Here is a 15,026-nt window from a genome sequence, read left to right as displayed (position 1 = left end):
ATGTTTATTTATTTATTTTGAGAGACAGAGAGCCAGCGTGAGCGGGGGAGAGAGAGGGGAGGAGAGAGAATCCTAAGCAAGCTCTGTGCTGTCAGCAGCAGAGCCCAACGCAGGGCTCAGTCCCACGAACTGTGATATTATGACCTGAGCCAGCATCCAGAGTTGGATGCTTAACTGTCTGAAAGGGCAAATCACATATTCAAGAATATGTGACCCAAAATAACCAACACCCAAATATATTCTAGTAAAATCAACTGAACAGCTTTCTTACTTGAAAAAACAAATTATTGGTCTTCTCTTCCCTTCCCTTCTCTACCATTTGGCAGCTGAAGCGGGGACAAAGGAAGTTTATTGGAATCAAGAAGCAGGAATAGCCAAAAACATGGCTGAGATTGATAGGACCTGCCCCAAAGGGGTTAAGGAGGCAACTCATTAAATATAGGGGAAAATGAACAAATAAGTATACTGAAGATAACAGGAGCCACATTTCTCACTGTCAGAGAATGGAATTACAAATATAGAAATGGAGAAGGCTAAAATGAACTCTGGTGGACTGCAAAGGCAGGCTTGGGAGTCTTAAACAAATATCAAAATTAATAAAGATTAAATTACTATAAATGTGCATATGCCCACATACAAACACATATAACACAGAGATTTACATGCACGTACATATATTCATACAAACATGTATTTCCTACCTCTGTCTACTGAGAGGATCTAAAAGCAATGACACCTTTGTAGCAAGGAGCCTATCTAGTGTGTATATCTTAGTTTCCAAGTACCATTGTCCACTAAAAATAATTAGAGCTCCTTGGAGAAATAGCTGATTCCCAGGGCAATAAAATAAAAAGTGAGCCTGAAATTTTTTTTGTGCCAGAAAGTAAGGAAGCTCAAAGAATGATGAAGACATGTCAAAAAGACACAGGAGTCAGCTTGAAGGGGTTCCTTCTGCCGAAATTAAAAATGATAGTAATGGATTAAATAAGAAACCATGAATCCAAACTAATAAGTAAAATTGATGTCAACTAATAAATTATAGAAAGAATGACAGAATTAGAAAACTACCATTTGACAACCATAAGACACTAAGGAAACACTCATCAATGGATGCTAAAAGGAGTTGGTGAGAGTTTGCTGGGGGACAGGACGTTAACACAGTTTCAAAGTATTTTCCTATAAAATATTTATTAATTACAAAGGGGAAAAGAAAGATAAGTTTCAAATAGAGAAACCTGACAATCACCAACTCAAACAAGAGATCAAAATTAGCATTAACCAGCGGCATTTGGGTAGCTCAGTCATTAATTTGATGGTTATTCTGTGGTTATGTAAGAGTGTCCTTGCCTTAGAAAATATACATTGAATTATTGAGGAGTAACAGAACATCATGTCCACAACTTACTTTTAATTGGTTCAGGAAAAAATACAGTCAGAACAAATTGTGCCTATATGCGTGGGGAGGGGGGAGATAGCTGGGAAGAACAAAGGAAGGGCATGATAAAGCAAACATAGTAAGTTTTATCAAATAGGAAGCCTGAGTGAAATACACAAGGGAAGTCTATAATACTCTTGTGACTTTTCCAGAAATTTTTAATTATTTCAAAATTAAAAAAAAAAAAAAACTTAAAATGGGGAGAGTATATGCAAAACAATTTACCTGTCTTCAATAACTGTATTAGTGAAGTAGTGTTGGTAATGCTATTCTGAAACTATTATATATGTGATGTAGCTGAAAGCAAAAAAATAATCATTTGCCATGGCCTTGAAAACAAGTATTACCATTGTGGAAGAAAAGAGATAGAAATACAAGGAAGGAAGGAAAGAAGGAAGGAAGGAAGGAAGGAAGGAAGAAGGGGAGGGAGGGAGGAAGAAAGAAAGAGAAAGAAAGAGAAAGAAATAAAGAAAGAGATAAAGAAAGAAATACAGTCTAGAGAAGTTTAACATGCCAAAGTGCTTAATTTGAATGACAAGTAACAGCATAAACTCATAAGCTGTTTTAGTTTTAAAAAAAAGTTATGATCTCGCAGTCCGTGAGTTCGAGCCCCGCGTCGGGCTCTGTGCTGATCGCTCAGAGCCTGGAGCCTGCTTCGGATTCTGTCTCCCTCTCTCTCTGACCCTCCCCCGTTCATGCTCTGTCTCTCTCTGCCTCAAAAATAAATAAACGTTAAAAAAATTAAAAAAATAAAATTAAATTTAAAAATAAAAAAAAGTTATTTCCTAGTCTGTACACTGAAATGGCCCAGAAACACTGAACAATCTAGTAGCTACAGCATCCTTAGTGCCAGATTGTAATGTTGAAACACCATTTTCCACTAAAAGAAACAAGGGCTTTTGGAGATATAACTGATTCCAGATCTATTACAGAAAAGTATAAGAAGAGACTGAAACATTGTTATACAAAACGGCATAAAAACTATTAAAGACTATTGGGAATCTATACTCAGGAGCTAATCTAAAGGGGCTCCCTACTGGCCAAAGACCTAAGAAATACAGCTGACCCTTGAACAACCCAGCAGTTAGGGGCACCAATCCACATGCAATTAAAAATACCTGCATAGGGGCGCCTGAGCGGCTCGGTCAGTTAAGCATCTGACTCTTGATTTCAGCTCAGGCCATGACCTCACGATTTTTAGGTTGGGTTTGTGAGTCTGAACCCCAAGTCGGGCCCTGCACTGACAGCGTGGAGCCTGCTTGGGATTCTCTGTCTCTGCCCCTCTCCCACTTGCACTCGTGCTCTCTCTCTCTTTCTCAAAATAAATAAATAAACTTAAAAAAAAAAAAAAAAAAACAAAACCTGTGTAACTTTGACTCTCTGAAAACGTAACTACTAATACCCTACTACTGGTTGGAAGGAAGCCTCACCGATAACATAAATAATTAAGTAATATATATGTTGTATGTTGTTTGTACTATATAATTTATTCTTACAAAAAAAAAGCCAGAGAAAAAACATTACTAAGAAAATTAAGGAAGAGAAAATACATTTACAGTACTATCCTATATTTATTGAAAAAAAATCTGATTAATGGGTCCACACAGTTCAAACCCATGTTGTTCCAGGGTCAACTGTGCCAATTAGCTGCTTTTGGAGAAAACAAAGGGAACCAACTCCTTTTCTTGAAAACTAATAAAAGCAATCAAGCACTTATCTGGTCTTTCCTGTATGAACTACACTACTGTGTAACCCTAAGACAGGTAAGGGGAAATATCTCTTTATAGAAATAGTTGAGCTAATAAATGAAGAAATTATTGTTTAAAACTTGTGGAGCCAGATATGAAAATGGTTTTATGTGTTTAGTATTTACAGGTGGACACAAAGTCCCTATGCATGCAAGTTAGACGTTATCTGCACATTCCCTTTCCTTCTTAGCACAAAAATACTCTTCCAGGGTGTTTCTGGACACCTCCCATGTTAATAGATGCTGAGTATTGCTAAAGCAGGATCACACCACTGTTTTTTATTTTCAACAGTTTTATGATACTGAAAATTTTTCTACGATGTCATGCATAGGGGCTCTGCTTAACAATGGCTACATGTGTAAATGCACTCACACCCAACATCCTTTGACTCCAAAGAGTGAAAATTTGGACAAGTTCCATTACCTCTGGGTCTCAATATCCACTTTTGGCATCTTAAAAATGGAATCAGTAAGGTTTTCTGTATTAATAATCTCTGGAACCAATGCCAGAGAAGGTAATATGATTCAGTTCAAATACTGTCAGAATTTAGAACATATCTGATTTTTCTTAGCTATCACATGAGATTTCATCTGCAATAATGTGCAATTAGTTGGGCAGATACAGTACTTATACACCAGACTACATTCACTTTTGTTTTCAAAACTATACAACATCATTTTATGCCTTCACTTTCCACACCTATTGCTTTGCTTTTGGGGTTTTGATGGAATCTGCATGTTTTTAAAAGTTTTTTTTAATGTTTATTTTTGAGAGAGAGACAGAGTTTGAGTGGAGGAGGGACAGAGAGAGAGGGAGACACAGAATCCGAAGCAGGCTGCAGGCTCCAAGATGTCAGCACAGAGCCTGACACAGGGCTTGAACTCATGAACTGGGAGATCATGACCTGAGCTGAAGTCGGATGCTTAATCAACTGAGTCACCCAGGCACCCCTGATGGAATCTGCATTTAATTTAAGTATACTTCATATTAAAGACAAGTAAAAAAGTAAATAAACAATATTAAAAATGTTTACATAAATAATCCAAAATTGAAGAACCAAGATATGTTTGTGTTTCATAAGTTTCTACTGCACACCTGTTATGTAGAGTGTCCATAATTAGCTAAATCTAAAAATAAAAATACATAATTTGAAAAACAAATGGATGTTTTCCCTCCTCTTCACAAACTAGAAACAGCTTTTGTGATTATAAAAGTAATGTTTCTCAGCTCATCAAAAAAGACATAACAAAGTAAAAATCACTTATAAATCCCACACAAAAAAAATCACTCAACCATTCTGATATATTTAACTCTAATTACTCTAGTTAACTGTCGAGTTTTTATACCCATTTAAACAAAATTAGAATAATCTATGTTTATAGCTTACCTTTATTTAATTTATAATACATCATGTTTTTCATTTTATTTTTTGCTGCACATTTTTGAGACACAGAGAGCGCGAGCGAATGCAGGGGAGGGGCAAAAAGAGGGAGACACAGAATCTGAAGCAGGCCGCAGGCTCTGAGCTATCAGCACAGGGCCGGAGGCAGGGCTTGAACTCACAAACCGTGAGATCATGACCTGAGCCCAAGTTGGACGCTTAACAGACTGACAGGCATCCCTGTGTTTCATTTTATAGCAATAAATATTGGTTCACTTTTTTTTTTTTTTTTTTAAGGTCTTATGCAGGACTATTGCAATAGGAGAGTGATCAGGCTTAACTCCAAATTCAGCAAAGACTGCTGGGGATTTATGGCCAATAAGCAGGGTGAAGGGATCAGTGGGTGGAAAATTACTGAGGCATATTATCATTTTTAGTAGGTGCATAGTATATGAGAGCAATGCGATTTATTTTATCAATTCCCACTGATGAACATTTATACTCTTTCCAAATTTTGCTAGTGACAATTTTTATATATACATTTTTGCACACTTACCCAATTATTGAAAAGCTTCATTTGTGAATATATTAGCATGATAAGCCTTACAGCTATAAGATTTTTATTTACTTATTCAGCAAATCATCTTTATTGAAGGAAATAAAGTTAAATAAACAGGTTATCACTCCAGAAAATACTGGCTTATACATGCCAAAACAAACACTATCAGGTACTGAGGAGGTAAAAAACTGAATAAATAAAGATTAAAATGGTTCCTGATGGCAAAGGACTTTTTAATCTAGGAAAAGGACAGCTATATACACAGCACAGCACAAGGAAAGAATGCAGCAACACAGGGAGAACCACATGTTAACTAAGCATGGAATGAATAACTGAATCTAAATGGAGAGTAATCTTAAAGCAATTATTTTGTACTCGAGGTCACTAAAAATGACAGAAAAGAGATAAATAATATACTGTTGACTCCGAGGCAGTATCCAAATACTTTTGCCATAGTAATAATACATGACATTCTTACGGCACTTAATAACATACTATCCTTATAATAATCCTGTGAAAATTACAGATGAGATAACTAAGTTTCCACAAAGAAAAGGAGAATGACAGGAATTGAGCTGCTATTAGTACAGCAGATACTTTATATTTCATTCCTCTAGAATGGAAGCTCTAAGAGGACAAGGGCTTTTTGTCTTATTTTTCATGGTCTCCCCAGCTACAAAGAAGTGTGGACTCCGTAAGGATGAATGTATCCCCAATTTATAGATGAAGAAATTCAGGCTCTAAAAGATAGTCACATATGCAAGGTCACACAACTATTAAATTAAGGTTCAAAACCAAACCTAGTATTCTTTCCTTAACTATACTGTCTGAAACAGTTGGCTATTAGCTGAAATTTGGAAATCATTTTATAACACTTAAGTCAATGTTACTGAAATAATTGTTCTGAATGTATAATCTGTACTTGTCACTAAATTTTAATTAAGTCAGAAATAGAAAGAAAATGGAATTGCCTTAAAAGGAATAGGTTGGCTAATACTCCAGATGTGTAATGACAGTTTAAAAAGCTTTATTTTACTATTTTAAGTGACAAAAGAGGAACAGAACTTTGAATTTTTTATTAGATTTAAATTTTAAAATAACGTAGCAAAAAAAAAAAAAAAAAGGAAAAATCTATACACATCTCTCACATGAGGGAAAAACAGAGGACTATTTTAATTGTTATAGTGCCGAGAGATGTTGCAAATCACACGTGAGCTATCCACTCATTAAAGCGGATACAGGATGGCCTTTTTTGAAGTTGCAGGCCACCATTTGGTTCAAATTACTAAGAAATTCTTAAAAACAATCAAAATACTTTTCTCCAAATAAAACCCTCCTCAAACAAATCTATACTAAAAATTGCCCCCCGATTAGTATGAAACATTAAAGTTAATGCTAAGTAAATAGCAACATAAAGCGTTAAAACAGTGAGATTGTATCCCTCTGTGCAAGTCCAAATATATCAATAATTCAACAAATATACAGCTTAAGAAACTAAAATGTAATTTACTTTTCTGCCTGCTGAAATTATTTTTCCAGAATATGTACATTTCCTATGTAGTAGTCATTACATATCAATCCTTTCGAACATAAATTAAATTCACAGTATGAAAATATTTGGATATTTATAAAATTCAATTCACTTAGAAGTCCACTGCAATAAATGATCCATAAAATAATATCCTCAATGAAAAACATAGAAAGCAATAATGTCCTAGATCCATTTGAAGATCAAGTTTTTCCTCAAGGAAAATTCTTGCCAATTTTTCAAAGTGTTTTATCAATCAGACTGCTCACCTGGCAAAAATAAAATGTAAAGAGAATAAAAATTCTGGAATTTACTTAGAATTTAGTCTCACATTTTCTCATTCACTGTACAAGAATAACAGAAGTCCAAATGCAATGTTTTCCTTTATCTATCTTAGTATGAAATCACATCCAGAGAAACCTGTAGTCAAAACTCTGAGTTATAAGAGTTTCACGGTAGTTGAGCAAAGGGAAATTCAGGGATAACATTTTAAAATTTCATTTTAACTGACAGCTTCAATTTCTTTCTACATTAAATATTTTCTCAGGACTTACACAAATGTTCTAGATCTTTCCCTCCCCTAAATTCTTAAATGATTCCAATAAACCTCTTCTGAGAACATTTTATGTAAAATACACTTTGCTAAGTATTTGTGCATAACTTTATTTCAGCTAATGCTCACATTGACCCTGTGATGAAATCTTCATTTCACATATAACTAAACAAGGCTTAGAGATGCTAAGTAACTTGTCCCAGGTTACAAAACTGTCACAGGCAAAGTCTGCATCTGAACTAAGGTTTTCAGACTACACCACAACCGTAACCTATCACTTTACTTGGTAATCACATACTGTCTCTACAAGGCATTGTATCACTAATTTTCACCGTTATTTTTCTTAATTTTTTCTATATTCATGTTTTTAAGAGCAAAAATTGTGTTGTGCTTTGAGATCTTACAGTATCCTTTAGCAGACTGATTCAAATTGCTTATCTGATAGGGGCTCCTGGCTGGCTCAGTTGGTAGATTATGCAACTCTTGATCTCAGGCTTGTGAGCTCAAGTCCCAAGTTGGGCAGAGAGCTTACTTAAAACAACAATGACAACAAACACTCAAAGAATAAAGTTTCTCAATGAAGCATCCAACAAATAACAACAACCTCAAATTGGTTATATAAAAATGACAGGCTAAAAGTTTAAAACTTCTCAGAGCCTCACACTTGTTAAATAGAAATGATACTGAACCACCTGAGAGGTTACTGTCAAATGCTTTCCATGTGTATTAACTCTTTTAATCCTCACAACAGCCCTATGAAATTGGTACATTATTGTCCCATTTTGCAGATGAAAATGCCAAAGGCTAGCGAGGTTATCCTACTTGCCCAAGATTAACGTTACAAACTAGTAGGTGGAGGAGATGGGCTTTCAAATGCCAAGGTATTGTCTTAAGGATTACTTGCTTAATGTCAAAACTGTCCCTCTAGGACTAGATAATGACTAAAATGAAATCATGTATCCATACGTTATGCAAAAATTTTAACTCTGGAAAATGATTTCTTGGATACGACACCAAAAACACAGGCGATAAAAGCAAAAATAGACAAACGAGACTACATCAAACTTAACTTCTGTACATCAAAGGACACAATAAGATTTCCTACAGAATGGGAGAAAAAAGTGTGTGAATCATACATCTGATAAGAGGTTAACATCCAGAATATATAAGGAACTCCTACAACTCAAAAACAAAACAAATCACCCAATTAAAAAACGGGCAAAGGACTTGAATAGACATTTCTCCAAGATGATATAAACAAGCCAACAAACATAAAAACATGCTCAACATCACTAATCATTAAAGAAATGCAAATCAAAACCACAATGAGATATCACCTCACACTTTTTAAGATGGCTAACATCAAAAACAAACAGAAAATAAATTTTGGTGATGATGTAGAAAAACTGGAACTCTTGCTCACTGCTGGTGGGAATGTAAAATGGTGCAACGGCTACGGAAAACAGTAGAGTAATTCTTCCAAAAATTAAAAACAGAATTACCAATATGATCAAGCAATCCCATTTCTGGGTATATATTTGAAAGAAATGAAAACAAGAAAAACTTGAAGAGAGATACTTCCCCCCATATGTTCACAGCAGCATTATTCATAACACTAAGATATAAAAACACCCTAAATGTCTATTGGCGGATGAATGGATAATGAAAATGTGGTGTGTGTGTGTGTGTGTGTGTGTGTGTGAGAGTGAATGAATGAAATATTATACAGCCTTAAAAAAGGAAATCACGTCACATGCTACAACATGTATTCAAAGGACATTATGCTAAGGGAAATAAGGCAGTCAAAAAAGACAAATACTGTATGATTTCACTTATATAAGGTATCTAAAGTAGTCAAGTTTTAAAAATAAAGAACGGTGTTGTGACGGGCTAGCAGGCAGAGAAAATGGGGAGTTGTTTTCATTGGCACAGAATTCTGTAAGATGAAAAACTTCTGGAGCTCTGTTACACAGCAGTATGAAAATGGTTAATACTACTGAACTGTATACTCAAAAATGGTTAAGTACTTACTTTTATTATGTATTTTTACCACACTTAAAAAAATATTAATTCCTTTTTCTTTCACTTCCTTTTCCTGTCCTCCCCGGTACAGTATTCAACAGGAATGTAAAGAAAATGAGGAAAGCAAAGCATACAAAGGCTTCAACAATGTAAAAAAATTGAGAAAACAATAAAACAGCCTCGAGTTCAAGCTTATCAATAATTTTTTAACCCGGAAATACCTTGGACCTCGAGTGAAACAGTATCCTATTGGGAAGAAAATAGAGCAGAGTATTTAAAGGATTTTTGCAGCTGGAAACCTCAAGTACTATTATGACTTTGCTACTAATTACTCTGTGACCTTGGTTAAAATACTTTCATTCATTCATTCATTCATTCATTCATCAAAAAGTATGTTTACACATGGGTAAACCTGGTCAAATGAATTTCACCTCTACATAGGATTGAGAAGTAAATGAAACAGTTCATACAAAACACTAGGCACAAGTCCTGGCACTTTGTAAGTGCTCAATAAATGCTGGCTATTGTTATTACTTTAAAGCCTGCAGAGCAGGACATGAACAGAGCGAATTCAACTAAAGTCAGTCCAGTACGCTATCCCTTAGTGATTTGCCTCATTTATCGAGAATTATGGTGTTACCAAACCAGATACTATTTAGGAAAACACTGCTGACTATGATTCTTGACAAATTTGTGCTCCTCTCTTCTAAAGAAACTCTTGACTAGGGAAAAGCAATGTCATCTCAGGTATTCGAAATGTTTGCTTTGGAAACAGTGTTCTACCCCAGAGGTGGTGGAACCAAGACCTGTACGTTAGCCACTAGAGTTCCCCATTCCTCACCTCATTAGGGGCCTAGGCCTTATCTGGGGGTGAGGATGCATTGGCAGGGGGGCCACACAACCAAACATCCATATATAACGCCCGACTCAGGTAAGACGGACAAATCTCCTAGGAGAATGAAGCTAGTCTTTACAAAACCGACCGGGGTACCGGCAACACTCGCCAGTCAGCTGAGAGCCGGCATCTCGAAGGCAAGCTGGTGCAGAGGGAATCTCCGGGAGCCCATCCCAGGCCCGGCCCGGCCCAGCCCGGGACAGTCGGGGCAGGGGCGGGGGTGTGTCGGGATGCTCCCCCCGGGGGCCCTGAGGCGGGATCTGGCAGGCCGGGGGCCCCCCCGCCGGTTCCCGGAGGGGCGATGGTGGGGGCGGGGGCGGGCTACACGGCGGCCTGGGGACCCGGCAGGTAAGGAAGGGACACCGAGGGCCTCACCACGGGCCGAGGGCAGTGGGTAGAGCTTCTCCGCCTTCTGCAGGAAGCGCTGGGCCTTCTCGCGGTTGCCGGCGTTCAGGGCCTCCCGGGCGATCTCGACACATTTCTCCGCCTCATCCCGGTTCCCCTCCATGGCTTGCGCTTTCTTCCGTTTCCTCCGGCGGCGCAGCTACGGAGGACGGAAGCCGCGGCCGCGATGGAGGCGAGCCGGCCCGGGGTGGGGGCGTGCGGTGGCGAGCGGGGAGGAGAGCAGAGGACCGTGGCGGCGGCCCCGGCGGACTGGCGGGCTCTCAGCTCCGCCTCCTCACGGCGGCCTCCCCGCCCCCCGCGGGCCGCTACAACGCGAGTCGCATCCCTCCGGGCCCCCGGACCGAGCTCCCGGGCCTGGACGTCGGTGCGGACTCGCCTGTCCGTGCGCTGCGCCGGCAGGCTCGGAGCCGACCAACTTCGGGGTTGGGAGGGGAGGCGGGCGATACCAGCCCCGCGGCCCGCCGGGGGACCGCGCCGAGGTAGGGGACCCGGCCACCCGCCTCGGCAGCGCCGTGCCCCCTGACCTCCCAGGGCGGCCGGCACAGGCAGGAACCGACTTCCAGGCGGCCGGGACGACGGAGGGGGGGCTGGGGACGCTCCTTACAGGAAAATTCCCAGGGATCGAAGGGCTCGCCTCTGGGCCCCCTTAAGCCTTGGGAGGTTTCGGTCAGGTGAGTACCGGCGCTGTCAGTCCCTATGCAGCGCTTCCGGCACAGGTGTTTAGAAGCGCATCAGAGCCTCGTTTGGTCCTAACCACGGGTTGTTTTATTTCAGCTACACACCATTTTTCTGACCCATATTCCATTAAATTGTCTCTCAGTACATCCAGAAGGTGTGGACACTTTGTTTGTACTTTTTGCAAATTTTTCTCGTGAAAAGCCCGAATCCTCATCCTTTATGACCCAAACAAGGCGGGAGCCACCTTTTTAATGTGTTACCATCAGAGAAATAAACTACTTGTTGGGTTTTCTCCCCTCTCCCATTTTCAGGACATTCCCTCGTGAAATGCTGAACCATGTCATGTTGGTCTCTTTGAAGGGGGGAAAGGGACCACTTACTTATTGCTTGGTAATGTCCTCCAAATAAAAACAAAAAAAATTTAGGGACTGCTCACAAAGCAAGTATCAAAATGAGCCATTCAACTCAACCAAAATAATACTCAAGCTATTGTTTGCATGCAAATAAACACCTAACTCAGGACTTACAAAGAAATACTTCTTAAGAATGGGAATAGCATGGCCTCCCAAAGGGTTAACTACTGAAAATTTAATTCAAGTAGACTTCAAAACACTGTAGCATAAGAAAACACGTTTCAAAGTCTAAACTGAAAGTTCACTCTGTGGAGGTAGCTGTAACACAGGACTTCCTCCTTTACCTGCCCTCTCCTTCCCCATATCCACCACAGCAAGAGCCCACCAGGGAAATGACATCACATAAAGCAGGCACAGCCAATTGAACTGGGACGGTCAAGCTCAGCCTAAGCAGCAGCAACTTGGCCCATTCCAGCTTCTGGCTTTTTAAAAAATTTTAATAGCTCATTACGTAACATTAAAAAAAATCACACTTGGGTCTTCTGACTTGCTTGATCTACAAGTTCAATTTCAAGAAAAGAAATATGCTTAGGTTACTGTTGTATGAGATACCTACTCAAAACAAAAAAGAAAAAAAAAAATTCCTATTGCAATCAAGCAAATTTAAAACGCAACTAGTTTGGGATATGACCTTTATTGAGCTTATCCACTGGAGTGGAAATAATGTCTGTACAAAACCAAATGTTTGTTACTATAACTTCTGCATCACAATTAAAATCCAAACAGTTTTTTAAAAACAGTCAACTCAATCAAAACCCACTACTTCAGAATCAATAGCTTCTTTGAAGCCACAGTAACACTTAAATATGGTTAAGACTCGAATGCAGAAATTTGGTTGGTTGGAAAGCTAATTAAACTTCCAACTTGCTCAAATAGAATTACAAAAAGGCAAAATTGTGTTTTTCACAGAGATACAGTCCACTGGAATCACCAACACTGGACAGCTGTTAAGAGTATTTAGAGTCCTGAGATAATAAGGAATCCAGGCATCCTTTAAACAGTCTTCTGTTGTCCTTTCTTCCCAATCAGAGATTTGTGGATGTGTGGAATGACACCTAGGAAAGGGACAGGGATTAATTCCACTTTTTAATATACACATTTTAAAAACCACACCATACTTAAAAACAAGACAGTTGGACACTTAGCTTGGAAGGTGTCTTTACATGTACAGCTCAAGTATGTAAAAACTCATTCAGTTATATACATAAACCAAATTTCATGATTCAACCACACTGAAGATCAGTGAGAATAGTACTTCTGGACTAGAAATTACTACTAAGAACTGAAGAATGTTTTCTCCAAAGGAATAAAATGTAGTATTTACATACCACCACCAGCAATTGTAGCCTTGATGAGAGAATCCAATTCCTCATCTCCACGAATAGCAAGTTGCAAGTGACGAGGAGTAATACGCTTTACCTTCAAGTCTTTTGATGCATTTCCTGCCAATTCAAGTACCTACAAGGGAGATTCTAATCAATCTCCTTCCAACTTTCCTTAAAGACCAATGCCCAAGGGGTAGAATCGAATCTTCACGGGGTTACATCTACCAAATGTCGCCTTCCTCCACTACCTACCTGAATGGCAACACTTGAAAAGGGGGCACGCAATTTTATTTCCAAGAGCAGCAAACTCAACCAAGCTCAGTAGGATCTCGTAATGAACACCAGCCCCCTCTAGCGTTCTCAGAAGCTTCTTGCCGCGTTTAGAGCCTGGGAGTTTTTCTTGCATCACTTTCCTCCTTCCCTCTCGTCGCCACCCCCAACCCCCCCAAACCTTTTCCAGATTATAAAGCGTACACCCATTTACCTCTGCGGTGAGGTACTCCAGGATGGCTGCGCTGTACACAGCGGCAGTCGCGCCCACACGTCCATGACTGGTCGTCCTAGATTTCAGGTGTCGATGAATACGGCCCACCGGGAACTTAATTTTAAGCACACAAACATAAATGCACAAAGATGTTAGCGTCCAAGATGGTAATATTACACGCGCGCCAAAGCAAGGGGTATGGACGCTGGTGCAGCAACGCGCCCCAGCATCGACACACGTGATCGCCCCCCCCTTCGATATTTATCGTATCGGCAAACCAAGTCGCGACACCGCATCACCCACGCAAAGACGAAACGCCCGTCTAGACCGAAGATAAACAAGAAAAGAGGAGTAAAGAAAAACACCACGGCTCCCGGACTGCACGAACCACCACTGACCTGCAAGCCGGCTCTCTGCGAGCGGGAAACCGCCTTTGTCTTGGCCTTTCCGGAGTCCTTCCCAGCCTTACCGCCAGCCTGCGGCGCGCACACGCCCGCGAGCGAAGAAGGAACGGGGAATATAGGATTACCAGGGCGGCGTGCCCCTCCCCCACCGCGGCGCGGCCCAGGCGCGAGCGCGGCCCCGTGCCCAGCCGGGGTCTCCGGCCAGCCGCGCGCTGCAAGGGCGACCCCGCCCGCCCGCCCCCCGCTGCGCGCCCGCCGCGGCCGCGCGCCTCCGTCCGCCCGCCGGCCCCCAGCGGCGCTGCGCGCGCCACCCAACCGTCGCCGCCCGCCGCGAGATCGGAGGCTGCTCCGCTCGCCGCCGACAAAACACCTCCCCCCCGCTCTTCCAAATCCTGTCTCCGCGCGTTCCCAACCGTCGCCACTTCACCCCCATCTCCCGTGTGTAACGGGTTTTTCTCCCATCGGCAAAAACCCGCGGAGTCTGCGAGCGCTTCCGCGAAGTTTACCATTTCGAATTCTGCTGAAGCTCAAACAAGCAAGGCAGAGAAAAGACTAGTCAGATAGCCAGCGAGATCCCACCGCCTACTCCTTCGTCGCACCGCGATTCAAACTGCGCTGTCTCCCGCCTTCCCCGCTCCCTTTATACTGCAGAATGTTCCCTCATCCGGGAACTCGGATTGCTCATCCCACCAATGGCTGCCACCCGCCCTCGGGACGCGTCCTTGAGGCCTCAGCCAATGAACAAACGAAGAATAGGGCGGAGGGGCGGGCACTTCGCAGCTCGAGTCGCTATTGGGGCGTGGGGAAGGAGGTGGGGGGAGGGCGGAGGGATGGGAACCGAGGAGAAGAAGGGCAAGGCGGCGGGAGGGAAGAAACAGAGCGAGCTACCCAGCGGGAGCGAGGAGACCCGCCGGCTGTGGTCACGTGTCTGGGAGGAGGAGCTGAGAGGCTCAGGGGAGGGGCGCGGGGTAGCGCCCCCAGTCTCCCAACCTGATCTCGCAGGTTACGCGTTGTGGCCTCCGGGTCTAGCTCGCCCTCTTTTCCCCCTCCCTAACCGCCCTACCATCCGGACTGGAGCGCTTCGAAGGACGAGACCCGCCGGCCGCCTTTTTCCGGGGCCCGGGGCACCCTCTTCCCCACCCCCCTCTCCATCCCCAGCGTCTCCTCTGGTCTGACAGGTGGCGCGTACGCGTCGA

At 41.7% G+C, this 15,026-nt stretch overlaps 2 protein-coding genes across 5 annotated transcripts in view; both read right to left on the bottom strand.

The window, feature by feature from the left end:
- The window catches only part of DNAJB14 (DnaJ heat shock protein family (Hsp40) member B14), a 45,813-nt gene extending 34,744 nt beyond the window's left edge, over window positions 1-11,069 (bottom strand). The window contains exon 1 of one of the 4 annotated variants that reach the window (XM_045471918.1): window positions 10,497-11,069. In XM_045471918.1, the coding sequence (XP_045327874.1) occupies window positions 10,497-10,629 (133 nt within the window). In that variant the 5' untranslated portion in view covers window positions 10,630-11,069. The remainder of the gene's footprint in view (window positions 1-10,496) is intronic. The other 3 variants (XM_045471909.1, XM_045471901.1, XM_045471928.1) reach the window with 3 other exon arrangements.
- Window positions 11,070-12,232: 1,163 nt separating this feature from the next.
- LOC123594912 (histone H2A.Z) lies at window positions 12,233-14,524 on the bottom strand. The gene is made up of 5 exons (XM_045471937.1): window positions 14,337-14,524; window positions 13,825-13,902; window positions 13,427-13,540; window positions 12,946-13,075; window positions 12,233-12,672 (listed from the first exon to the last, which is right to left on the bottom strand). Exons 1-5 carry the CDS (start codon window positions 14,337-14,339, stop codon window positions 12,611-12,613), a joined length of 387 nt encoding a protein of 128 aa, XP_045327893.1. The 5' UTR covers window positions 14,340-14,524; the 3' UTR covers window positions 12,233-12,610.
- Window positions 14,525-15,026: the final 502 nt, after the last annotated feature.

Source organism: Leopardus geoffroyi, chromosome B1 (assembly GCF_018350155.1).
Source record: "Leopardus geoffroyi isolate Oge1 chromosome B1, O.geoffroyi_Oge1_pat1.0, whole genome shotgun sequence".
Taxonomy (NCBI): domain Eukaryota; kingdom Metazoa; phylum Chordata; class Mammalia; order Carnivora; family Felidae; genus Leopardus; species Leopardus geoffroyi.
Note: the sequence above shows the minus strand (reverse complement) of the source record. Positions and strands in the feature narration are given on the sequence as shown.